This window comes from Drosophila arizonae, chromosome 4 (assembly GCF_054131065.1).
Source record: "Drosophila arizonae isolate 15081-1271.41 chromosome 4, UAZ_ARI_1.0, whole genome shotgun sequence".
NCBI classification, from domain to species: domain Eukaryota; kingdom Metazoa; phylum Arthropoda; class Insecta; order Diptera; family Drosophilidae; genus Drosophila; species Drosophila arizonae.
The window spans coordinates 3,864,570-3,891,697 of NC_142924.1; the positions used below are offsets into that span (position 1 = coordinate 3,864,570).

General features: G+C 37.7%; 3 protein-coding genes across 14 annotated transcripts in view; 1 reads left to right on the plus strand and 2 right to left on the minus strand.

Moving 5' to 3' along the window:
- Nucleotides 1-6,188, plus strand: part of LOC108612227 (band 7 protein AGAP004871) — a 41,826-nt gene extending 35,638 nt beyond the window's left edge. For all 8 annotated transcript variants that reach the window (XM_089467984.1, XM_089467987.1, XM_089467985.1 and 5 more), the window contains 4 exons: nt 2,097-2,300; nt 3,565-3,620; nt 4,826-5,006; nt 5,201-6,188. In XM_089467984.1, the coding sequence (XP_089324110.1) occupies nt 2,097-2,300; nt 3,565-3,620; nt 4,826-5,006; nt 5,201-5,494 (735 nt within the window). In that variant the 3' untranslated portion in view covers nt 5,495-6,188. The remainder of the gene's footprint in view (nt 1-2,096; nt 2,301-3,564; nt 3,621-4,825; nt 5,007-5,200) is intronic.
- A 2,741-nt stretch (nt 6,189-8,929) lies between these two features.
- On the minus strand, nt 8,930-14,840 carry Src64B (Tyrosine-protein kinase Src64B). The gene is made up of 5 exons (XM_018007787.2): nt 14,273-14,840; nt 12,341-12,563; nt 12,016-12,269; nt 11,629-11,936; nt 8,930-11,564 (listed from the first exon to the last, which is right to left on the minus strand). The coding sequence occupies exons 1-5, from the start codon at nt 14,544-14,546 to the stop codon at nt 10,950-10,952; spliced, it is 1,674 nt and encodes a 557-aa protein (XP_017863276.1). The 5' UTR covers nt 14,547-14,840; the 3' UTR covers nt 8,930-10,949.
- Nucleotides 14,841-14,987: 147 nt separating this feature from the next.
- The window catches only part of axo (axotactin), a 109,116-nt gene continuing 96,975 nt past the window's right edge, over nt 14,988-27,128 (minus strand). For all 5 annotated transcript variants that reach the window (XR_016269908.1, XR_016269906.1, XR_016269904.1 and 2 more), the window contains one exon: nt 14,988-15,174. The gene's annotated coding sequence lies outside the window, so the exon portion shown is untranslated. The remainder of the gene's footprint in view (nt 15,175-27,128) is intronic.

Below are 27,128 nucleotides of genomic sequence, written 5' to 3' on the forward strand. Positions count from 1 at the left end.
GTGAGAAAGCCAACTAGAATTAAGTATACGCAAAGTGGACCATATTAAATCATTTCATTGTAATTAAGTATACGCACAGTTGAGCGCATTCAATTCAATTAAGTATGCGAAAGGACTTCACTCATTTTCAATTGATTTTCAGTTGATTTTTATGCTAATATGGGAAAATCAAAATGTTTTTCCTTATTTTTTGCGTTTGTGTGGCAAGCGCATAAAAATACTTGAGCAGCAGCCACCGAACGATGCTAAACAACATTGACACCCGGCCCAGAGTGTACAATAAAAAGCGGTCTAGACACGACACGCCACGCCCACCCGTCCCCCATAATGCCAAACTGTAACCGCCCCGAAATGTAGCCAGGTCGTAAAAATCTCAACTTGGGAGAGCGCAAAAAAAAGAAGAAGAAGAAGGCGTAGAAAACTTTTGCCTTTTGGTGCAAATAGTTTTGATGGGCTTTCTCAAACTGTTTGAGTTTCGAGTTTTCGGGGTATAGGCGCTCAGCTCATGTTTTTTCTTTTCTTGCCTCCTGGGCAGGTCAACAAAATACGAGAATTCCGATAGCGGCCGAGTGAGATAGAAGGTTGTAAGTAAGTAAAGAGAAGATAAAAGACGCGAGTAAGTAAGCAGCAGGAACCAAAAAAAAAAATAAAAATAAATAAATAACATTTACAAAAGAAAACATATATCGCTATCTCTATCTATTTGCTACCCCTCTCTTTCTCTGTCTCTTTCGCTCCCTCTCTTGCCTCTAACTTATTTATAAACATGCTGTACTAACAACCCTATGTTCTTTTCCTGTACATTTGAGTTCATTTCGTCGTTTTGTCTGCCTCTTCATTTGCAATAATTTGATTTCATACTCTTTTGTTGTTGTAAATAATTCTGTACTATATTTAGACTATATGCATATATCAATATATATGTATATATCCATATCAATACATACGATTTTTGCGCAATAAACATACCTATATATTATACACTGTAACGTCAAAGCCCTTGAGTTTGCTCCACGTATCGCTATCGAGCTCATATCACAAAGCAATATAAAAATAAAGAAAATAAATACAAACAAAAACAAACCACAAACTCAGCAACTTGTATCTTGTCTCTTGTATGTGAAGCGCTCGACATAAGCAGCTAAAATGTGACACGCAATAGTCAAAAATAAAAGGACAATGAAAAATGGCTTTATTATAGCATACAAACACACACATACACTCACACAAGCCAAGGCAATAATCAAAATAAAAGCCACGATTTTCGCTTGTCTGTAGACCATATTGTCTAGCGTCTCTCTCACACTCGCCCTCTCTCTATCTGTCTCTGTCCCTCTCTCTCTCTCTCTCTCTCTGTTTGGCGTCAAAGTTTGCACTCTGCACTTAGCTCTAATAAGGCAAATACCACAATCACGTTCACGTCCAAGCGCCAGCTGAAGACGCTCCAAAACAAGTGCATTTCGTGTGCATTATGCCATTCTAAGCAAAAGTGCAGCTGCAGCAGCAGCCACTAAATTATTCATATTTAGATGCAAGATACGAGCCAAGCACAGATACAGCTGCAAAAGTGAGTAGCAACTTTTATCAACGGCTTCGCCGCCGTTTGGATACTCTTATGGATGAAGTTGAAGTTGGAAATACGCTATAGTTGATACACAGCAAATCGTAACTTTGCTATATATATATGCTATATAATATCTTAAACCTTCTTCTATAAACCAACTCGAATTTATCTAATTTATGTAGTCCACTCTTACGACTCCACAGCAAGGGTATACAAATATGAAAGCTTTAGCTTATATGCAGCTTATCAGTGCACACACACACACACTCAACAATAGACACACACACACACGCACACTGACACTGGCAAACAATAATATGCATAATCTAAATAAAAGAATAACAAGCAAACAAAAAAGCAATGCAACAATAGAGCAACAACAAAAATAATAATAATAAGAAAAACGCAAGCAGCACGCAAATAGAGACGAACTAGCAAGCAAAAAAGAATACCAAAACAATAAAAAACAAATAGCAAAGAAAACATAGAACAAAAAAAAAAAAAAAAAAAAAAAATCCACTGCATCTTGTAGGTTCTCACAAAGGATAGCGTTACGGTTTCGGTGGATGCAGTGGTTTACTATCGCGTATCAAATGCGACCGTCTCTATAGCGAACGTGGAGAATGCTCACCATTCGACCAGACTACTGGCACAGACTACTCTACGAAACACAATGGGAACTCGGCATTTGCATGAGATACTCAGCGAGCGTATGACGATTTCCGGCACCATGCAGGTGAGTACCACACACACACACACACAGACACAGACACGCGCATATACACCGACCGGCACACAATTGTTGCAAGCAAGGCTGCCTAAGTCCTTTATGGCCCCTGTCTTTTTGCACGTAATTGACTTATGTGCACTGTGCCAACCGCCAACTGTCCGACCCCCGCGCCCCCCAGAAAGCATGCTGGCTGACTGCCGACTGCCGACTGCCGACTGCTGCTAATTATTCAGCGACTTTAAGAGTTCTGCACGCAAACTGAATACTAAATATTAATTGCTAATTGCAAGTTTTGCAGCAGCTGCCAAAAAATATAAATAAAAGACAGGCACGAAATCTGCCGTCATAAGCCTGGCCAGAAATGTTCAGCAAATCCAAAGCGGCGCTCTACACTTAGCAAAATTAAAAGCAAGTTGCTTGAACTTTTAAACTTAGCAGCAAATTGAATTTTGTTGAATTTTTGTTAACAAGAAAAAAAAAACAATTTTTATATTTAAAATTTTAAATAATTTTTCAGAATTTTTTTTTTTTTTAATTTAAGTAATGAAATTTTTTAATTATTTAGGATTATTTGAATGACAAATTAAAAGTATTTTTAAATATATTTATTTAGTATTTTAAAGTTTTCTTCAGCAGCTAAACAATGTTTAGCTAAACACCCCCAGTTTTCGCTCAGTGTTGCCTCACTGCAGCATATCTGGACAGTTGCTGCGGCAGTTTAAACCAAAATCCATGAATTTCTAGCTTTTAGCTAGATGCTTTTCAGCCACGACTCCAATTTCAGCTGCTTCTTATTTATTTATTTTGCCGTTTTATGGCCATATGAAAAATAGTTCAAAATCAGGCTGAAAACTCACGTCGAACATGGCTAGAATGCCAAGTCGGGCGAGTTGGCCAAGTTGGCAAACGCGTCGCTTGTGCCAGCAGCAAGTGCTGCAGTTTTCTTTCCTTCCATTCAGTTTAACGGTTTCAAGGATGCTGCAACGACCCACAAAAACAATGTGCAAACAAAAAGAGGCAAAACCAAACCAAACCAAAAGAAACTCCCCAAATACAAGCGACAGAAAGAAACATGTGAAAAGCATCACAGTTAACAGCATGAAAAAAAAAAAAAAAAAAAAACAGAAAAAAACGTGTGTGTAAACAAAAACTAATGTGTTTTTCTACTGCTATTTTCAAACACACACTCAAACACATATTACAATTTCGGCACACACACACACATATGTACACACACCTGGCTATGCTATGTGGGCCAAATCATAAACAGGTTCAGCTCGACGAAGCGACCGATGCTTGGGGCATCAAAGTTGAACGTGTTGAAATGTAAGTAGTGCAACTTTTCTGTCACACACACACACACACACACACTCGCACACACATACACACCCAAACAGTCGCACACCCTTTACACAGGTTTCTATGTCAAAAATGTAGGTTGGGTTGTGTGCCTTCTACCTGTCTCGCTCCCTCTCTCTCTCTAAATTTTTTTTTATTACAGTGTAGGCGTGTGTATTGGCCTTTGTCGGCTGTCATAATTTATTATTAAGCGCGCTGTGGGACAAGTGGATGCGCCCGCTGTTCCAGGCTTCAAGGTCTGGCCAGCTGACAGCTTGTCAAACACATGACCAACAAAATGGCTAGCAGCAACAGCAACAACAACAACAACAACAGTTTGTGGTGATGTTTTAGCTGCTGCAATGGCCAAAACAACGTCAAGTATTCTTTGTTGTTGCTGCTGGCCATTGGCCCGTGTTTTTTTTTTTTTTTTTTTTTTTTTTTTTTGTGGCTCTTTTGTGCGTGCGTCTCTCTATGAAAATTCTGTTACATTTTTTTATGACAGTCTTCGACGTCAGCTTTACGCATCCGCAAGAAATATTTTTATGAAATTAATCAGCCGATAAATTTTTGTTGTCATGTCCAATAAAATATGCTCAACATTTGATGGCCCAAATGTTGTGGTTGTTGTCGTTGTGGATAGAAGAATAGAAGCCTATGCTCTCATAGTCAAAGTTGATATACCCTTAAGGCTCATACGTATGTATATAAGAACTCAATTTGCTGATCCCTTTTTGGTTGGTCTTGAAGTTGAAATATGTTGTGAGCAAATATTTCTGGGAAATGGATAAATGTCGATTCTCTTGATTCTGCTTCAATACATTTGAAGTATTTGTTGCGCAGTTCATCAAAATACTAGCCACACAACAAAAAGCATGTTCAATTTCCACGCAATTTTCTTCTCACAAGATTTCCTTCATTGAGCGCGCATCAAATTTCCATTGCTCCACAACATTTCGTCTCACATCAATCACACAGATGCTGGGCTAAACAACGTACAAGCATCCTAATGACCTTTACTGTTCGACCCACTCAACTGAGAGCTCAAATGGCATTGAAACTTTGCAGTTCGGGGAATTCGTTGGCTTGGTTGCTTTTTAGTTTACAGCTAACACGAGCACGCTGCCCGGCTGGGCTAAGTGCTTGCAACATGGCTAATAGTAAACTCTTCTTCTCTCCTGGACAAACCACAGCAAGGATGTGCGTTTGCCCGTCCAGCTGCAACGAGCCATGGCCGCCGAGGCTGAGGCAGCACGTGAGGCACGGGCCAAAGTTATTGCCGCCGAGGGCGAGCAGAAAGCATCGAGAGCGCTGCGTGAGGCATCCGAGGTGATTGGCGATTCGCCGGCAGCGCTGCAGCTGCGCTATCTGCAGGTAGGCGTGGTCAACCAATATGCTCATATACTCATATTTTTATATTAATATATATATATAGATATAAACTGATATATACCAGCAAAGTCTGTGAACATACATAAATTTCCTTTGTATTTATTTTATTTTGTTTTATGTGGCTTAATGTATATATAAATCATATACACACACACATACATTTTTTATTGCCGCAGACACTCAATACCATATCCGCGGAGAAGAACTCAACTATTGTATTCCCGCTGCCCATCGATTTGATAACATATTTCCTGAAGACTTCGGAGGCAACCACGCAACAGAATGCGGCTGCAGCAGTTGCTGCCCAGCAGCAGCAGGCGCAACAGCATCAGGGAATCATGCAGCAGCAGCAATATGTCCAACAGCAGCAGCAGCAGCAGCAAGCACAGCAGCAACTGATGTCGCCGCCGCCGCAGCAACAACAGTCGCAACAACAACAACAATATCAGCAAATTTCATCAGCTATGTAAATGAGAATTGCGAGATATAATTAAAGTTTCGGCTTGGCCGAATTTCGAATGCGCTGCGTGAAAACAGAAAGTATATAGGTGAGACAGTTGCAGTTGGTTGTAGCCGACTGCATGATGCTCGTTCATGAAATGAGATATAGAAAATACCAGAATAGAGTTCAATTTATAGAGAAATTTTGCAAAGTTCAGATAAGGTATGCACCAGAGGGCGTGGACCACAAGCCTTTAAGACAATGTATAGAGTAGAAAAAACAATCAACAGACTTAAATGAAACATGAGAAACATGAGAACAAAGTCAAGCAAACTGAAAAGATTAGCATAGACCAAAAAAACAAGAAAGGTACGAAAAGAGTATAGAGAATATGAGAAGGAGTAAACAAAAACTTGTAAGTGCTGAAAGATATTTTCTTAACCGATTTGCTATGCTCTCAGATGCATACCTTATATAACCTTAACACATGTTATCATATACAAACCTATTCTAGATCAAGATACATATTCTCCAGCAAGAATACTCTCCTATATAGTACATCACGAACGAGCATTAAATATGTAGAAAAACTTGTAAAGTGCGCCACTGCCATGTTAATTAACATAGCCTTAACAGAATGTTAGCAGCATTACCTTTGAATATGTACACCCTGTGTTAAGTGCAGCGCATTCCACACACACACACACACACACACACACACACACACACAGACAACACAAAAGTACTGCATACAAAGATTCAGTATAGAATCAAAAATTACAAAAAACCAATTTAGTTCTAGACACCAAGAAGTGCGATTCGTATGCATTCGTATATAATGATATACATATATAACAGATCTAGGTACAAACCTAATTGCCCCAAGAATGTCAACAAAACTAGTGAAAATTCTAAAACCAACCAGTTTTGAGAATATTAAAATGGATTAGTAATTCGATACTAATACATTTTGAAATACTCAAAAATGGTTGGTTTGGTTTTGAATTTTCGTCAAATCTAGTTTATTGACAAGAGTTTTTGAATAGTTTTCGAGGCACATCTATGTATTAGTGAGGTTTTTGTGTTTTTGTAAATGTTTAGACGATAAGCGATGTTAATAAAATGAATGCATTAGGTAAATTTCTGATATATATATTGATACATATATATATATAGTATACATACTCGTATTGCATTTACAAATTGCTCTGTAGCTGTGTGTGACAATTGTGATAGAACAATTTGTACAGCTCGTTAGCGCAGCAAATCGAAAGGAAAACTAAGATTATGTAACTATATGGCCATAGAGACAAGGAATACTACATATATATATAATCTACTGGCATATATGTATATACAAATATATACTTGTTTACAGAGTTCATCTGATTTGACAGTCAGCAGCCAGTTGAACGGAATTCGCTTTCAACAGCTGCCTTATAAGTACGAAATATGTATATGAATATATATATACATACTACATACATACATATATAGACCCAATGAAAAGCCAATACAAAACAAAGAACGTTCTCATATACAATAAATAAATGTAATACGAATTTATTGTACATACAATATTCACAAATCGATAAACCAAAACAGAACTGTTTTTTAGAACCTAATAGAACATACAATACGATTATTTACATATGTATATTACATATATATATATATATAAATAGTGCAAACATACAAACATTCTAATCATACGTTGGCCAGTTACGTCGATATAGTTATTATAGTAGGATTTATCCAAATCGAAATTCAAATTCAAATTCAAATTCGAATTAAAATTGCTTAGAATACATTTGCTTAGTCTTCATTCCAATTCAGATCGTTGCATTAGAAATGCATTAGCAGTTCATTAGTCTTTCACACACTCAGAGTTTACTTTTTCGCGCACTTCATTCAACAATTAGCAAATGAATTCTATATATATATAAATAACAATAATCAATTACATAAAACATACGAGTATATATATTAATTATGTACATTTTTGCCTTTGAACAATTTTTAAAAACGAAACGATTTCATTATTACTTATACATACATATATATATACACATATGTATATATACCTATATTCAAATGAGAAACGTACAATAACAAAAATAAAGCAACTTTTTTGGCATACAAAAAAGCGAAAAACACAAAAATCAAACTCGTTTTAATCCTACATTTTTTTTTTTTTTTTTTTTTTTGCAGCAAAGAAGTTTTTGTAAATCGCTTTTAAGAGCATAAAAAAAAAGTTATGTCTGCACTTTAAGAGAAATGTTACATATACGCACTTCCAATCTGCGTTCAGCAGCTTCCACTCATGTTAAGTGCAATTCACGTTACTCAAAAAGAAACAGAAAAAAATGGAAGCCACTGAAATGTATGCTTGCCATTTGCTCACACTATCTGTCTCTCTTCCTCCCTATATGCCAAACACAAATTGTCGCTCACAGGAAAGAAGGCGATCTGATAAGTGCAGTGCAAGGAACAGGAGAAACAGAAGGAAAACGAAACTATGAAGAATATAACAAACATGAATTGCGTTTTTAATAAAAATGCACCCTAGCAATTATAAGAGTCTTTAAGAGGGAATAAATATAATATGTAGTATATCTGTATTTATCTTGACTTACTGCAGCAGCTTGACGAACTATTCTCTTTTTATTTTCCGGCCAGCATGCTTAACATGTTATGCTGATGAGCCTATAGCTATTTATAATATATAAATGTGCTAATTAATTAATTAAAAGCACTGGCACTCACACTAACATATTTCATATTTCACAACAGTACAAGATAATATTAATATTCGAAATAAAAATGCAGCTGCTCTGACGACGCGACCGCAGCCAAAGGCAAACGATTTTCAACTAATTTATAATAGCGATCGCAATTTCCACATTCCAACAGGAAGAGAAAGCGAAATAAATCCGAATGAACCGAAGTGGCAAACGAACAACAGAATGCTTTGGTACGTTAGAAAAGGATTTTAAGAGAGTTAGCTAAGACACAAACCGATAATTCAATTCAGCGTTTTGGTCAGCCAGCTTTAGACTTTAAATTGTAATGGTGTTACGATATTGAAAAATATATAATACATTAAACGTGCTGCAATAAAAAATTTGATTAAATTACTTTAAATAAATTATAAGTAAAAGAGCATCAACAAAGTAAATATAGTCAATTTTACAGCAGAAATAATTTGATGCCAGCCTTGCATTTAGCCGAGACTTGAACCAAATATTTGAATTCAATTAGCAAAGCCGCAAACCGCAGCACGCCTAGATCGTAAGTATATGAAATCGCGAAAATTACGACATTCATATTTCTAAGGATTAAAAAAGCATTTTTTTTTGTTTTATTACATATTTTGTTCATTTATTGATTTATTCGAATGCATTTTTCGTTATACACCAGCTAAATTCAGTTTGCATTATTATAGCAGAGTTCCATACTCGAGTTGTTTTTTTTTTTTTTTTAAGTTTTATGTTTTTTTATTTATTTTTTTATTTATAATGTCTATAATTAAACATATGACAGTGTTTAGTTTTTCTTTTTTTTTTCAATGATTTTTACTTTTTGCTTGAGCAACAAACGGGACGGCTATTGGCGGCACGCCCACTAAAAAAGGCGTAAGAGTGGAAAATTTTAGAAATCTATCCATTTGATTGTATAAAAATTGTTGTTGTTGCTGTTGTTGTTGTTGCTGCCACCTGAACCGTTAGTTGTTGTTGCTGCTTATTGTTTACTTGTTGCTATATTTGTTTTTCATTTATTATTATTATTATATTTTTATTAATTCAATTCAATTTCATTTATTGCTACACATTATGTCAAGTAAATATATATTTATATATATATATATATACAAAAAATTCATCAACTACGCTAAACAATTTCACTGTTGCTTATCATTTCTTCTTTTTGTTTTTATATTTTTTAATTATAACAAATATATTTAAAGTTAAATTTACGTTGAATGCAGTTTCATACAATGATTAATTTAGGCTGCCTTAGAGAATACTCTATGTGTGTGTGTGTGTGTGTGAAATGCATAAATGTTTTTGTTCTTTACATATACATATATAGATATATATATATATACTTATTTCTCTTCTTGTTTTTTTTTTTTTAAATTACGAAATGCTAAACTTTGGTTTTATGCTACAAAACACATAAATTGAAACATTAAGAACTTAAAAACTATAACAAAAATAATAATTGAAAGCAATAAATTATGTATATAATATAGATAGATGTGTGTATGTGTGATTGTTTATATATAGTAATTGTTGTGATAAGAGTTCTGATTGATCATACGTGATATAGTTAGGTATATATATATATATATATCATTTATCCATTTGAAACCCTGGAGACTTCAGTTTATATGGCTTTTTGACTTGGTTTCGTTTCTGTTTAGAGCACAAACATATAGAGGAGAGGAACTAAATGTGAGCTATAAGGCTATAAGAATATATATATATATATAGATCGATCTAAACATATATATATATATTTATGTGTATATATTTTTTTGGACAGTGCTTAAGTATACAAAAGAAAGTTTCTCATAATTTTGGCATCAACTTAATATTAAAAAAGAAAATTCAAAACAAAAACAACAACAAAAAAGGATTAAAATTTAAATTTTTTTCATTTAATTTTTTTTTTTTTTTTATTTAGCCTCAGCATTTAAAAAATAAATGATGATACTTGGAAGTAGCTGGTCGGACTCGCTATATCAAGTTAAATGCCAACATTATAAATTAACTATATCAACTACAATGTTTCTTTGCTCTTTTATTATTTTAATTGATTGTGTTAAATAATACTTCAAGTTTTGTATATCAAGAGGAAAAACTAAATTAGTTCAGCATTAAACAATTTTAGAGTAGAAACGAAGCACTGAAATTTGTTTTCTTTTTCTTTCCATTTTTTTTCTTTTTTTTTTTTTTTTGTAAATTTGAATTAGAAAAGTTTTTAAATTGGTTTTTGCCATATTTTTTTAGGTTTGCTTCTGTTTGGGGGTTTCTTTATCTTCTTCGCATTTTATTTTCTTGTTCTCTTTTTGGTTAGCTTACAAAACTAGTTAAATACTTGCTAATTCAATAGTACATACAAGTAGGTATATAAATTATAAAATAGTTTTCTTCCGCGTGTAAAATATAAAATATTTCATTTGCATATATATATATATATATATATATATATATATATATATATATATATATATATATATATATACATATATACGCTTATACATATACATATACATATATATATAGAATAATTTTATGTGTTGCAGTTGTTGTTAATGCCTTGCCATTGTTTTTAAAAGTCTTAAGAATTATAGTAAATATGTATAAATGTGTTTTACGTTATATATATATATATATGAATAACGTTTAATATATATATATATATATATATATATTTATAGATGTATGGGTGTGTGTGTGTGATGTGACTGTTGCTGCTTAATCCTGCACCTCCCGATACGGCACTTCGGATGTTACCGAAAACGATTCGAAATAATGATTCAAGAACTCGAACGTTGGCCGCTTCTCGGGCACCGCGTCCCAGCATTGCAGCAACAGATGATAGATATTATCGGGGAAATAGTGTGCGGTTGGCTTTGGCATACGGAAGCCGCGCTCAATATTCTCGATCACCTCTCTACTGTGCATGCCCGGATAGGGCACCTGTCCGTACGTGAACAGCTCCATCAACAATATGCCATACGACCAGACGTCCGACTTGATGCTGAACTTGCCATAGATAATCGCCTCGGGCGCTGTCCATTTGACGGGGAAACGTGAGCCCTGCTTGGGGCAGTATTCATCGTCGGCTATGACGCGCGCCAGGCCAAAATCACAAATCTTCGCCACATTATTCTCGCCGATGAGCACATTGCGTGCCGCCAGATCGCGATGGATGAGCAGCTTGGACTCCAGATACTCCATGCCGCTGGCCACCTGGGTGGCAATATAGATGAGATCCTCGAAATGCAAATAGCGACCTTCGCCCTCGCGCAGAAAGTCCAACAGGCTGCCATTCGACATGTACTCCTGCACTATGTAAATGGGCTCCTCCTGACAAATGGGAATGCGATTAGAGATTAGGTTGAATTTCAGATTTAATGGGCATTCAGTTAACCTGTGAGCAGACGGCATAGAGAGCCACCAGTCGATTGTGTCGAAACTTTTTCATTATGGCCGCCTCCTGCAGGAATGCAGCTGTGGACATTGTGCCCTCGCGCAGTGTTTTAACGGCCACATCGATGCTGTTGCGCCATTTGCCATAAAAGACTTCGCCAAAGTTGCCGCGGCCCAGCTTGCGTATCAGCTGGATCTCCGAGCGTGGTATTTCATATTTGTCGCGCAGCTCCGGTCCAAGATCCCACATCTGTGGCTGTGGCTTGGGGCAGGGACGCGACAAAATGTGGCACAGACCCAAAGCGTTTTCTGCAAAAACAACAAATATCGTGCGATTATAACTCGTGTTGCTTTAAACACTCTGTGCATCCACAATTTATCTACTCACTGCTGTAGGCCATGACAAGCGCTTGGAGCGAGGCAAAAGTTTGATTTGTGGCGATGTAAAAGCCGCCATTGTCCAGCGGCTTAATGCGATAGTGTTTCACATGATAGCCGCGTCCGTCCTCCCAGTCCTTCACCGACAGCGAGTAGCCGTTCGGATTGTGCTCGGAGGGGCGCACGAGAAAGGTGCCGCGCGGATTCTCTTCGGCCAGCAGCAGCTTGTCCGCCTCCTTGCGCAGCACGTTCTCAAAGAACCAGCTGGAAATAGAAGAGCGTAATGAATGTAAGCATATTTTTTATATATATACAGATATAAGGTGGATGCTCACTCTTCGCTGTTGACGCTGCGCTCCTCGGCCACAAAGTTGAGCGGTATGAGACCCTGTTGACGTGTGCTCAGATTAACGACGCGCCACCAATCCGATTCGGTGTCATCGACAACCTCCATGCGGTCGCCTTTGGTGAAGCTCAAGTCAGATTCATCGCGCGATTTGTAATCGTAGAGGGCAACGACGACGCGTCGCTTGGGCAGACCGCCAGGCACACCAGCAGCTAAAGAGGGAGCGAAAGAAAGAGAGAGAGAGAGAGAGAGATTAAGGGTCGGTGTGTGAGCGAGCGAGATGTATAACTTTCGTCTGGTTGCAAATTTGATTTGCGATGCGGCGAGGCAGAAATTGCAATTTATGTGCGACAAATTGGCAACAAACATTTTTTTTTAAATATCTAGTTAGCATCTAATTGGAAGTTAATGAGTCTCTGCTGACGCCCGTCGATACGATATATCAACGAGGGTGGCCCCAAAAGTTGTCTTCCCAAATTGATTAGCATAGATTTTGGCGCAACTAACAAATGCCAAGCCACAAATTCAATTTCATTTTAAGCCCCATTTTTTTTTTTTTTTTTTTTTTTGGCATTTGGCTTTTGACTAATTGATTTAGCCCACACGGACAACTTGGCATGTCTTTGCATTTGTTTATCTATTATTGTTGTTGTTGTTGCTGCTGTTGCCTTGCCCTGCATTTGTCGCACAAGTGCTGACGCGTAAATCTCGTTTGAAGCTTTCAGCCTTTTGTCAAAGCATTTGACGGGTTTACAAGACCTAAGCGGCTTTACGTGAACTAAAATCTGAATCAGAAAGACACGCAATGTAGCGTTAAATCAAGCGATAATTAAACGCAGTCATTGCTAAAAAAAAAAAAGGTTGAAACAGAAAACTATTTCCCTCAGGAGACGCTTTAAAAGGCACAGGCAACAAAATAATGATGGAATGAAGCAAAGAGCTTAAAGAACCTAAACAAACATTTTAGTGAAATTTTATATACATCTACTGAATACCAACTGTATACACCTACTGTATATACCTACTTTATATACTTATCTAACATTCTAACAAGAGTTTCTTTCGATTTTTCCCACGTACTCCCTCTGACTTTATAAGATCTACTCTATATGCCCCTCAACTCTGGCCTTTCAAGTTGGCTAACTATATAGAGTTCTTTAGGCCATATTACACATACGCTGCGACTCTTTATATATTCATATAACTTTCGCTAGCGTCAAGTGTCGACTGAGCTCTAATTATGCAGTTAGCAGTGTCGCCGTCAGCTAAAACAAACGCAATAGAAACAGTTACAGTAATAGTAACAGCAACAGTGACACAGGCACATTAAGCGGGCCAACACACACACACACACACGGAGCAACTGGTCAAGGTTAATTCAAGCTGTCACATAAGCAATGCAAATATGCGAAAGACCTTCCGTAACCCTCGACTCCCGTGAGAGCAAAGTTGAAATTGGCTTCGAAAAAAAAGAGCCAACACAAAAAGCTAATTAAAAGCGAGAGTCAACAAGGCAGCACCTGGGGTAAACTCTTGAGCACCTTGGGAGCAAATGATTTTATTTATGTATTATATAAACCTTTTTTATTTGGTGTGGTATTTCTATATGCATATGCCATGAAGATCATCTGCTTAAATATAAAGTTGAATTAAAATTAAATATATGAAAAGTTGTAACGTTTTAAGCTCAATTTTTTTCATACAGCCCTCGTATAGTTCTTCTGCAAAACTAAGCTGATATTTTTTGTGTGCCTATTATTTAATTTAATTTTAGTTTACTCAGTTTTCTAAGCTTTTCTATGGATGGCAAGTATTCAAGAATGTGTCATATATTATCATATTTCTACACTGGCCAATTCATTGATCTACCCTCGCATCATCATCGCATTCATTGGCCAATCTCATTGCAAACTACACTTACTTGGTGTGGTGCGCGTTCGTATGATGTCGACGCCGCCCTTGGCGCCGATCTTCAGTGGTCCGCGATTCGGATCCGGCGTATAGCGCGAGTCCAGTGAGCCGCCATTGTTGTGCTTCTGGCCGAGGGCGGCCACCACTCCGCCGCCGGGGCCACCGCCGCTGCTGTTGTTGATGTGCGTCTGGCCGAAGGTGTAGTCGGATTTCTTATAGCCGCCCGTGGGATAGGCCAAGGCCAATTCCTGATCCTGACGTTTGCTGCAGCATTTGTTGCCCATGTTGCAGCTGTCGTCAAGTGTTGTTGTTGCTGCTGCTCCTGCTGCTTGTTGCTGTTGTTGTTGCTGCTGCTGCTGTTCGCTTCGAGTTGTTGTATTTAGCTGGTGTTTAGCAGCAGCTGCAGCGGCTTTGCATATTTGGCATATTATGTGCTTTTGCTAGTTTTACTTAATTATAATATTTAAAAATGTTTTTTTTTTTTTTTTAAATCCCTTTCTTATTGTTTTGGTTTGTTTATGTTGTTGCTGCTACTGTTTTCTTTTTTGTTTTTTGTTTTTCTTTTTTTGTTTTTTGTAGTTGTTCTTAGTATTTTTAAGCTATCAGTCAAGTTGTGTGTGTTTGTGTATGTAGCTGTGCAAATGTGTGTGTGTGTGTGTGTGTGAGTGTGTATGCTGCCTTTTAAGCTGCTTGCATTAAAAGTTTCATGGAGGGCATTGCCTTAATTGTTTTTTTTTTTCTTTTTGTTTCTTTTGCTTTCAAAAATGCATTATAAAAAGTTGTTGCTGCTGCCAATGTTTGTTGTTGTTGTTAGAGCTTAGCCTTGCTGTTGCTGTTGATTATCCTTGCGTCTGTTGTCCTGCCAGCGTGTTTAGCCAGCAACTGTCTGCACATTGTTCAAGCTGCCTGCACCTGCAAAAGCAAACGGAAAAACAAAAATAAAACGAACAAAATTAGTTAAAGCTCATATAAATATTCATTAAAAGTACGCACACACACAGAGAGAGAAAGAGAGAGGGAGATAGGCAGAGGCAGTGTCGTTGACCCATGCCTAGACGAAACAGAGAAAACACAATGCTGCTTCACTCCAATGTCCTGCTGCTCCTTAGATAAACGTTTTTGGCACATCATTTCACTTCAGTTGGCAGCTGCTGCAGGTTGACCATAGCCCTAGTGACAGTTGCTGTTGTCAGCAGCAGCAGCAGCAGCAGAGGCAACAGCAACAACCACAGCAGCAGCAGAGACAACAACAGCAGCAACTGCAACTGGCAATAGCAATAAATATATATTGTGAGAACACGACTAGCAGCTACCCTGTTAGCAATAGAACAAACTAAGAGCGAGAGAGAGAGACAGAGAGAGAGAGAGAGAGAGAGAGAGAGAGAGAGAGAAAAGCCAGAGAGAGAGAAAGAGAGAGAGAGAGAGAGAGAGAGAGAAAGAGCCAGAGAGAGAGAGAAAGAGCCAGAGAGAGAGAGAGAGAGAGTACAGCAGCTGCTCTATTTCTGTGCCTGAATCTAAGTACTGAAACTAACTTCCATTAAGAGGTGCTCTCTGATAACATTTATGATATGAGACTTAACATTAAGCATATTATTTGACATATATAATTTATTTTATTTCAATGAACAATATGCGTGAACTGAAGCAGAGATTTCCAGAGACCAACCCAAGACAGCTGCTTAAGGGAAATCTTCAAACGAGGCTCGATAGCTAGAGAGGCGCCCCGACCGACTGTGGTGCATTCGGTCGCTATAAAAGGAGCCGAACCTGAGGCACTAACAGAAAGAATAGAGCGAGCATTCTGTCGGCATTTTAAACAAGAAGAGAGACTTGTTGCATTCTGAGCGTGATTAAATAAGAGAAAATTAAGTATAAAATTTCGAATAGAAAATCATCAGAATCAATAGCAATCGGTACATACGAATAAGTATATATATTTATTGGGCGTTAACTAACTTAAAATTAAGCACTGGTTACTGAGGCCTTCGGCTTGCGTACATATACACTACCCGCTTTTATCATTTGATTATAAAATATTTAAGATTTGTGTATATCCATTCATCTCATCCAAACGGATATTATTGTCAACTGTTAAGTGTTTACATTGTCCTTTATACTAAATTGAACATTTGTGCACAGTATTAGCACACCCTCTTTCGAATAGTCCTCAAAAAGAGGGCATAACAATTGTCTGGCTGACTGCCTGCCAAGCTTGCCTCTTTGGCTGTCTCTCTGTCTCTCTGTCTGGGCTGGCAGCTGAAATGCAGGGACTGCACACATTGTCTATTGACTGAAGGCCTGGCGGGCATCTGTTTATTGTTCAATTGGATAATTATGGTCTAGTATGCGTGTGCCTGTGTGTGTGTGCGTGTGTGTGTGTGCGAGGCCAAGGCTGTGGTTGCAACCACAGTTGAGCACAAGCTGCTGCTGCATTGTTGCACAAATGGTTGCAGCACTTGCCCCAAATATTAAATTGTTATTGTTGCGCATTTGTTGGCAGGATATTTAAGTGAGCCTAGGTCGGTGTGAGTATGTGTGTGTGTGTGTGCTGTGTGTGCACAGCTGCTGTGAAATTGTGCACGACAGTTGGCTAGTTGCATTTGCGGACTCAACTAATATCCTGGCATTAGCTCAACTTATCTATTGCTGTCAATTATTTAAAGCGACCTTAAAGTAAGAGAGAGAAAGAGACAGATAGAGAGAAAGACCAAGGATAAAGGACAGCTATATGCTTATAAGGCACACACAGTCAGCGATAGCCATCGGCTACAAAAGCGCAATAAAAATTGTTATCTCTGAAATGGAAATTCGTCGAAAGTCAAATACGACTTGCGAAATCCTTTTGCAACGCTCGCAGCGACTCAATTGTGCTCGGCCAATGCCAACGTCTGGAGCCATGCGTTGTGAAGCTTTAAACAGACAAAAAAAAAAAAAGTAAAAATAAAACCAACAAATACAATAAAAAAAACACAAACTTTGCTCGTCTCGCATAAAAGTCAAACTTTTCATTTCGGCGACAGAGTTCATGAACCGCAGCGTCGGAGTCTGCGGCAACAAAGGCGTTTGCCAGGGGTCAACAGCAGCGTCAACAAGGGGCAATAAAAACCAAGGCACACACACACACACACACACACACACGTACAAAAGTTTTATGTGGCGACTGTCTTTATAATGCCAACGAATTGCTGCATTTTGTTTAGCTACAAAATGTTTAACAAATTATTTTTATCACCTGCACACGTTGCAAATGGCAGAGAAGGATGAAAGTCCGCTTAACATGAACAAACATGTTAAATGGCAAATCGATATGGGTGTATATGTATCTGTGCGTAAATACATATATGTTTATACATATGTAAAGTGAATTCACTTTGTGCACAGTATTTTCACGCATATTTAAAATATTTATATATATATTTATATTTGTATAGACTTACAGAGGGTATGATAGAATACTTGATTGAAATGTAAGGTTGAGAGCTTTCAAGAATAGTCAACAGGGACTAATATAAAGAATAATATAAAAATAATTAATGAATGATTAAAAATTAATTATTTTAAAATTAATAATATAATAGAACAATAATTATATATAACTATGAATTAATATATATATAAAAAAAAAAAAAAACAATTTTTAAATAGAATCAAAATTTATTCAAGTTTCTCTTCCTCTCTCCTTCTCTCTCTCTCTCTCTCTCTCTCTTTCTCTCTCTCTTTCTCTCTCTCTCTCTCTCTCTCTCTTTCTCTCTCTTCCTCAAGGCAGCTTGATTTTGAAGCTTCTGCTTGATACAAACTAAGCATATGCTGGATTATCGGCTTAGTATATTGTTTACGTGCTTTAGCACGGATTTAGCTGTAATTAAACTACTATTTGTCTTCATGGAATACAAAAGCTATCAATTAATTATGTCTATTAGCTAATGAAAGCAGCTGTCAATACAATAGACACAATAGCTGCTAATAAAGCTATAGTCTCTGATTTAAAAGAGATTATTATATTCGCTTGGCTTGTGATAATAGATAACTATGGATCTGTTCAAGAATGTTTATTAATAAATTACTAAAATTATATCTTATTGAATCTAATTAAGAATCGAAGTTTTTAGCTGAACTTTATTGAAGAATTATGAAGAGCGGAATCTTATTTTTAAAAATATCGAAAGACTAAAAAATCTTGCAAATTACCATAAAGAAAATATCATAGAAATTTGATTCTAGATTATATCTCATAAAAACTATGTTTATTGCTAGTCTACTCTATTCTCTTGCAATCGAATATGCCGATTGTGAAAAGCGGAATAAAAGGACATATAAAATATTATATGTACTATATATTTGCTAAGGGAATTGCAGCTTCCATCAATACAAAATTTGTACACTTTTTCATCCGATTTTCGCGCAGCTTTCATTTTGATTGAGCTACGGCCTTTTATAATTTCCGCCTGTTTTTGTTTTTTTTTTTTTTTTTTTGGTTTGGTTCGCATTTTTCATGCAACACCTCGATAGTAATTGGTAGCATGCCAGAGTAATACACAAACCCACACACACACATGCACTGACCTGTCCAGCTACTGCCCGACAGGTGGCGTTTTAACATGGCGCATGACATCGACAAAAAAAAAATGATATATTGAAAAAGGAAAATGACAAACCATTCCAAATTTGAAATTCGAGAGGTCAAAGTTGAAGCTGAAAATATGAATATTTCATTCGCAACTATGGGATCTGATGGGCAACTATGTGTTGTGGTGTGTGGGCGTGGCAGTTGCCGTTATCCAAATGCTGACAGCGACACACTTTGTGGGTGGCCAAGATAGGACGAAGGGGAGGGGCAGAGGGACACAGCGAGAGGAGACTGTGTGTGTTTGGCATATGACATGAAATTGTAAATTTCTAGCTTGTTTTGATGTCTCTCAATTGTTGTTGCTGTTGCCGTTGTTGTTGTTGGTATTGCAGGCGTTGTTGCATTTGCCACAGTTCAAGTTGACAAAACGAAATGAATACTTAATTGGATATTGCGGCTATGAGTGCGCCTGAAAGGCGGCAACGCAAATGCCTGACATGAAATTAATATTACGATGCGTTCGTTCCATTGTTCATGTTGGCTACGACCACTATGGTGGTTAAGAGAATTGAATATCATGGGACCAACAATCAAGCTGACGCTGCTTAAGGTTTCTGACATAATCAAAATTTAAGTAAATTACAATTTACAATTGAATTATGAAAAAGCCACAATCTAAAGCAATAAACTTCAAGTGCGAAAATATCTTCATCGGCAGTTAGAGCAATTCAAGTCGTATAATTATATGCAGTTAACAATTTCTGAAGGCCCTAAAGATATTGAAACATCAGAGTTATTTACGAAAATAATATAATAGCAGCACTTAAATTGATGAGAATTGCATAGAAGGCCGAAATTTTAGCTCTAGAAGTAAAGAAACGCTTATAAAAGACAGAGATTTAGAGCTATGGAAAAGGTAGAAACATAAAGAAATTAGAATAGTTAAGGAGACAGAAAATCAGAGAAGTAACGAAAGATATATCATAAGAGATTTATGCCTCAAAGCAGTCATAGCAAAAAGCTAGAAACAAAAGAGAACAGAACAAATGATGTAAACAATTGAAAGGCACGAAAATAAAGAGAACACAGAGCAGAATATGTAAGCAAATAAACCCAATAGAGCTAAATTGTACTCCTTCCGTTAACCCTTCGCACAGCAACCCAATTGACTCACATAGCTTAATCAGAGAGCCAAACCTCTTGCCGGATTCTTTCTCGTTCACATTTTCTCACTTTGCGAATCAAATAAAGCTTGCTATTTAGCATACAAATTTTCACTTTGCGTGTCACAAAACTACTTTCTGCCAATACAGAGAGAATATACGATAGCAAAAAGAGCGAGGGAGAGAGAGAGAGAGAGGGAGAGGGAGGGATAGTCAGAAAGGGCAAGCAATCCTCGCTGATGGAGCCACATCTAATAAAATCAAATAAAATGCAAAAATGTATATGAAATGAAATGGGGCTGCGGCTTGACAGCGTGAGCCAATCCTCGAGGACATAAAGGCATTAACTGTAAATGCCGTAATGCCGTCATTTCCTGATGACAGCCTGACAAAAACCAGAACGCATAGATACGCCCACACACGCCCACACCCTCATTTAGATACATCTCTGTCCGACTGTCTGGGTGATTGTGTGTGTGTGTGTGTGTGTGGCCTGCCTGCTGCTCTTTTACATTATTTTTTGGGGTTTGTACGGGAAGGGATTTTATTACGCCACATTATTACAATACGTACAACACCTCTCCTCTCCTCTCTGGTTGTCAGCTGCTTAAAGAGTCAATTTTTGTGACGTTCTACTCCTGTTGCCGTGTGCCAGCTGTTCTTATTGTTGTTGTTGCTGTTGTTGTTGCTCCACTTGCCCGTTAAGCCCCCCCATTTGCTATGTCTTACTGTCAGTCGTTCACCTTTAAAGAGTCACGTGCTATCGATTAATAGTCGGAGAGACAAGCGACATGGAAAGAGCGACATAGACAACACGCTAGCCGAATGTGTGCCAGAGCAAATAAATGTAGATTTATTTATCCCCAGATGCGACTCCTTTTTCGTTTTGCCTTTCCCGTTTGCATGAGTGAAATATTCCCTGAGCAAGAAAATCCAGTGACAGTTTTTTTTTTTTTTTTTTTTTTTTTGCCATTGAAGAATTGGAATTTGCTCGCATCGAAATTGAATTTGCTGTCGCCAGGGCAAATTGCATAAAATATTTCCGACATTTGGGCTTTAGCTTCTACACATAACGAATGGCCAAGACGAGCGAATGCGTTGCAATAAATAAATGCAGCGCACATAAATCTATCACAATGCTCTTTGCACACATGCGTGTGTGTAAGTGGAGTAGCAAATAAATATAAATATGTTTATAAATATAAATAAATATCAATAACAAGCATATCCATATCAATGAATACATTCATTTGCCTTTTTTATGCGTCTGTTTGTTAAGCTCGCATAAGTCATCAATGCGAATGGGCTTTAAAACACAATCAATTTGCAATAGCAGCTCTATTACAGGAGGAAGTAGCCGACTAAGGCTTACTCTATGAATATACATAACAACTATAATAAATTTTAATTTATGGTCTAGACTCGCAATCTTTTCTAAAAATGTTTATCGAATTTCTTTTTGAAAAATTTTTAAATTTAAATTTTATTATATATAAATCCTGCTCTAGTTTAAGCTGCATTTATTATAATTTCTTCAGCTTAATAAATAAAATATTTATATTTCTATAAACTCTAGCATTACATGCTCAATGCCATAGCCAAAGGACCTTCTCTCGTTCTGCTACAGCACAATCAACATATTTTCGTCATACCAATAAAACATTGCGTCAATTGAAATAAAGTTGTTCGTTTTACAAAATTGCTGGAAATTAAGATGAAATATTTAAACAGATTGTTGAAATGTTACAAGTCAATTAAATATGCTTGAATATCTGAGTGACTTCTTTAAAAGTTGACGAGCTGTGAATAGCTGAACATTCGAGTAGGACAATTACCAAGTAAAATTAGAATTGAATGGCAGTTTATTTGGGGACGAGACACACATGTTGATAATTGGCATACACCGTGTAAATATGAAGTGCTCTGGGCATACATGGAGTTACTTCAGTGCCGGCAGCAAGTCAACATTTCGCAATGGACAAGGCGCATTTATTGAACACTCTGAAATGTTGTTTACAGCACTCGAATTGCTTTTGTAGTTGTTGCTGTTGTGCTCAGTGGACAACTTGTTGTTCCGTGTCAAGTCAATAAACAACAATGAGAAGCAGGAGGATGAGGGGGAGCGCAAGCGGAAGGCGTGCGCATTATGACAGCCAGGCGACATTAAAATAATTGCCCGCTCGCCCTCAGCAGCAGCCGTCGCAGCAATGCCATTAAATAAATGAACTAAAAAGCAATAATCATAATAAGCTACACTCTGATCAGAGCATATATATAGAAACTATATACATATATATGCAGTAGATGTATGAATATTTGATGTAAGTATATTCTGTGACCAGCTTCAGGGTCGACGTGACAAGTTCATGTGAGTGAATCAATCAGATGGCCTCGCAGCTGGGCAGGCGGCGCCCATATGGAGATTACAAACAATATTTCAAACGGTTTTTTTTTTTTGTAAGGGTATATGTGTGTAGAGAATGTGTGTGAGAGAGAGAGAGGAATATATAACTACTCCAATATTAAGTTTCATTTGCACAATTTTTAAATTGTCACGTAGTTGCAAAGCAGCTGACGATAAATACAAAACATTAAGTGCAAACAACTGTTTAATATCTTTAAGAAATGCAGACAGCAAGTAGCAAGTGCTTAAAGCTAGTCATGATGGGTTACGACCCATAAGAGCGAGAGGGCTTCTCAAAGAACTTTTCTGGTTGCAGTCAACTCTTTTAGCTTTACTTTACTTAACTTTTCAGTTTCATCAAATTATTGATTGCCTCATCTCACATACAGGGTATTTCATAGTCGCGTTACATGAACAGTCTTCCGCTTGGCGCCTCTTTCTGTGTATGCAGATGCCCCACACAGCTGGACGCAGAGTAGAGCAAAGCTCAAGCCCTGGAATGCAGACACTCTTTGCAGTTCTATGCGAACGTGATCTGAGCAAAAGGGGGGCAAAGCAGCAGCTAGGGGTAGCCAAAGCATGTCAGCTGGCTTGGCGTTTTGGGGGCGTGTCGCTGGTAACGCACAATTTGACGCATTTTTAGCTGCTGGCTGGCTGACTGACTGCCTGACTCGCTGTCTGGCTGGCTGGTGGCTGGCGCTGCGTCAATGAACGTGTGAAGTTCTAAAGAACAGAAGGCAAAAAAGGAGTCGAGCTGTAGTCAGAGTCGGAGGACGTGACCCAGGCAGGAAACGCTGCGTGCCGTCGGCGCATTATGTGGCTGTGTGTGGGCTGTGCAGGGGCTGGCTTTGTCAACCTCAAAACATGCAACAGCAACGGGGCGCAATGATGAGATGAGCTCATTACTTTAATGGAACACCACCCGAGCCGCCCACTCAAACATGCTCCTGCTTCTGCTCCTGCTCCTGCTCTTGCTCCTTCTCCTTCTGTGTCCTTTTGCAGCTGCCGCTGCTGCTGCTAATGAAATATTTGTATATTGTGCATTTTATTTGTGTAAAATTATGTTTATCCTAGCGGCTGGGGTCAATGGCACAGCCGCAGCAAAAGGGACCGCCACTCAGTAATTAGCCAGCTATATAAACAACAAACAACATACAGAAAAAAAAACAAAACAAAATGGCAAACAATTTGCCATGCAGCACAAAAAAAAATTAACCCAGAAATCTAATTAGCGAAAATATAACAACTGGGGAAGAAAACAGGAGCTCAAATGTCAAAATGTAACGAGGAATTAAATGTGGAAGCTTTTGACGGGAAGATGCTCTATTATAGGATTAGGTTTAGTGATTGGTGGAGCTGTAGGTGCTTAAATGAAGCAAATATACTTCAAACGTCTATCTAGATTAAGACCTCTATGAAATTTGACAGGCTTTAGTCTATATTAATTAATTTGTTGTCAAAGTTTCCATGTTGCTTTTTATCTATTTATCTTAATAAAGATTCTTGAATATACTCAAAAGGCTTAAGAAGATTTTGGTATATTGAATTTAATTGCTTAAAATTGTAAATCAAAATTCTATTATTTAATTTAATATATTCCACTATACCAAAGCAAATCATCCCTACTGGCTGATAAACATATTGCTGCTATTATAAAGACTCGTTCATTTTAAATACAAATTATAATTTACTAAACTTATGTTAATCAAATACGTATTTAATTTAGTAGAAAGGCGTAAAAATGTACTTTTTCATAGACTTTCAGTCTGTGCATAAAATTCTTGAAGCTCAATTTAAACAGGGTATAAGAACGCAGAACAGCTAAATAAGCACACACACATACATACAATCACTATAAAAAGGGGGCGTTAATTTTGTTGAACGATGACGAAATCGAGACGATAAAAAAACATGAACAAAGTAAGACAGAGAGCGAGAGAGCGAGCGAGAGAGAGAGAGAGAGAGGCCGAGAAGGAGCTGAAAGAAATGAGAGGGTTGCGGATGGATAAACGTCATCTGTCGCATGTTTTGCTGTTGTTGGGTAACCTGAGCGCTGCCCACATTAAAAAGAAAGAAAACTGGAAAAAAATGGCATGCAATGTACTCTGGGCACTGACCAACCAGAACAAAAGCAACAACGCGGCCCGTATGTCGAGCAGGAGCAGCAGCAGCAGGAGCAGGAGCAGCAGGACCACAACTGCTGCTATCGTTGGCAATGGAACCGGCAATTGTCGACGCTCCCACTTGGAGCTTCTGTTTAATAGTTGCAATTGTTGGCACTACAAACAACCGTAATTTTCGTCAACAATGGCAATAGCAGCGCTCTGGGCCAAGAAAACGAAGCTGTGGCATGTGGCATGTGGCATGCGGCATGTGTAAGCCAACTTAATTGCATGTTAAACAGGCAAACGCGATACAATAGAAAAAAAATGCATTGAATTATTAAAACAATATTTGTGCGCGATTAGAAGCCAACAACAAGCAAAACAACTGTTATAAGAAGCAAGCGAGGGCAGCGAATGGGGCAACTTCTGGTAAGCCCATTGAAGCTAAGCTACCAAGAAATTGTTGGAGGAAAACAGAAGAAACGGTATAAAGGCGAAAATTACTTAAGCTGTTGGTTTTCAATATTATGAAAGATATATTATGGATAAGTCTACAGAGCTATAGATAGGTGTTTTACATATGGATATGGAGTCTGAGATTGAGATAGAGATAGAGCCAAGAAAGGTATCCAGATGCTTATAAATAGATATAGAAACTAAGCTCAAAGATAGTTGGGTAAGTAAATCCAACTTAAGATGTCAAATACAATAATAAATGAGATACAAATGCTTGTGGATATGGAGATAGGAATAAAGTTTAAGACTTTCAGATGGGCATAAAGCTCGACTTAAAGATAATTATATTGAAATAATGATCTGAATTTTAAGATTCAAGATATAATACAAAGTAATACGTATAAATTGAGAATGAAAATTTGATTAAGAAATAGATTAATATATAATACATGTAATACGAAGTTCCTATAAATATAAAATGTTCACTTAATTTTTTTATAATTATCTATGTCATTTACATTTACCATATTCTATAGCAATTTTTCTCAAAGTGTGCCAGGAACAGGCGCCAGGATGTCGCAGAGCGGGGCCAGCGTGATGTGAGTAAAGGACTGTGGCTATATGAAAGTCTGACGGTGTCTTAGTGTGGGTGTGTATTATAAGGTGGCAATATTTACACGTCCTTTTTGACGTCCTACGGCGGCCAGTCGAGACACTAGAACTAGAAGTGGATATTACTCCACGTCTGTCCATGACGACAACAACAACAACAACAACAACAAGGACAGCAACAAGGACACAATGCGGCGTAGTCATTTAAGGCTTGATGTCACTGTCACACGCGCCACGCAATCGAGGCAGAAGCCTTCAAGCAGTTGAACAACCAAGTGAATGACGACCTCTGGCAGTTCATTTGACGCTAATCACCAAATAAATATTTATGCTAAGGGAGAAACAGTTAATAAACTGAAACAAAGGTGTGCGCGAAGTTACCTAGCAAAGAGCAACAAGTCGAGTTATCTATAAAATTTGATATAATTTTTGCTATACTTTTATAGTATAAAACTATTAAATTATATTATTACATAATATATTTCCCTATATTATACATTCCATCCCTAACTCTTCAATTCTTAGAGACTGATTTCAATTTTTAAAAAAATTTCAAGATGTTTTATAGATATATACAGGACAGTTAGAATAATTCTCTACACTATCCGTCACAAAAGCTTGCCCAACTTTCAATACACCCAACTTTCTAATATTTATAGAGTATAACTAGAAGATATTTATTTAGTATCTTTAGCTATGTCATGCCATAACTATAGACACTTTATTTACTATTTGCCTTTGCTTTGTTTTTATTGTTATTGTCGCGGTTGTTGTTGTTCGTTGTAGATCCTGTTGATTCTGTTGCGGTTGCTTCGTTTCGCTTCGCTTCGGTATTCGCGCCGGGTGAGCTCATTGGCGAGGCCAAAGCTACCACTGTTTGGGTCTATTTAAAGCGCCAAGCTATTTTTAAACTTGAACTGGGCTAAAGTTTGGCGTCGAACTGAGGCTTTGCAGCAGCAGCTCGCTGTGGGTCTGCCGATTGCAGCAATTAGTCGAAAGGTTTCGCTTCAGCTTTTGGTTTTTCGTTTGCATCATTGGCAGCCATTTGTCTTGTGTGGACGCCATCGCCTCACTCCTCTCAATTGGGTCAAGCGTGTAGCATGTGCACGTGTGCCGGCCCCTCGTCTCGCCAGCTGTCCCTTTCCTTCACATAATGATAAATGCAAGCACAACTGTCCCTAAGGCGAGGCACTGTTATCGCCAAGCGACGTCAATTATGGCCAGCAGCGGCAGCAACCGCTTTATCGCTCTACCGAAGGGAGCAACCATACAAAAACAAACCTTGTAAATGCTGCAGCAGTCATTAGCTGACCCCAAAACCCAAAAAATTCGTAAACCGAAATGAAAATGAAAAATGTCCAAATGGAATTTGTTTTTCTCTGTTTCTGTTGATAGCAGCAACTGCAGCAGCAACAGCAACAACAACAACAACAACAACAACAACAGCAACCGGGGCAACTCTTATCAGACAAACACGCACACGTTTAACTCGCCTCTAGTTGGGAATTGGTATTCGAATTGGAATCCAAATCGGAATCGGATTGGTTAAGTGGCCTGCG

Coding starts and splice junctions, on each gene's coding strand:
- Src64B (XM_018007787.2), bottom strand. CDS start 14,546: ATGGGCAACAAATGCTGCAGCAAACGTCAGGATCAGGAATTGGCCTTG. Junction 11,937..12,015: donor GCTTGTCATGGCCTACAGCA/GTGAGTAGATAA, acceptor TTGTTTTTGCAG/AAAACGCTTTGGGTCTGTGC. Junction 11,565..11,628: donor TCTATGCCGTCTGCTCACAG/GTTAACTGAATG, acceptor CCCATTTGTCAG/GAGGAGCCCATTTACATAGT.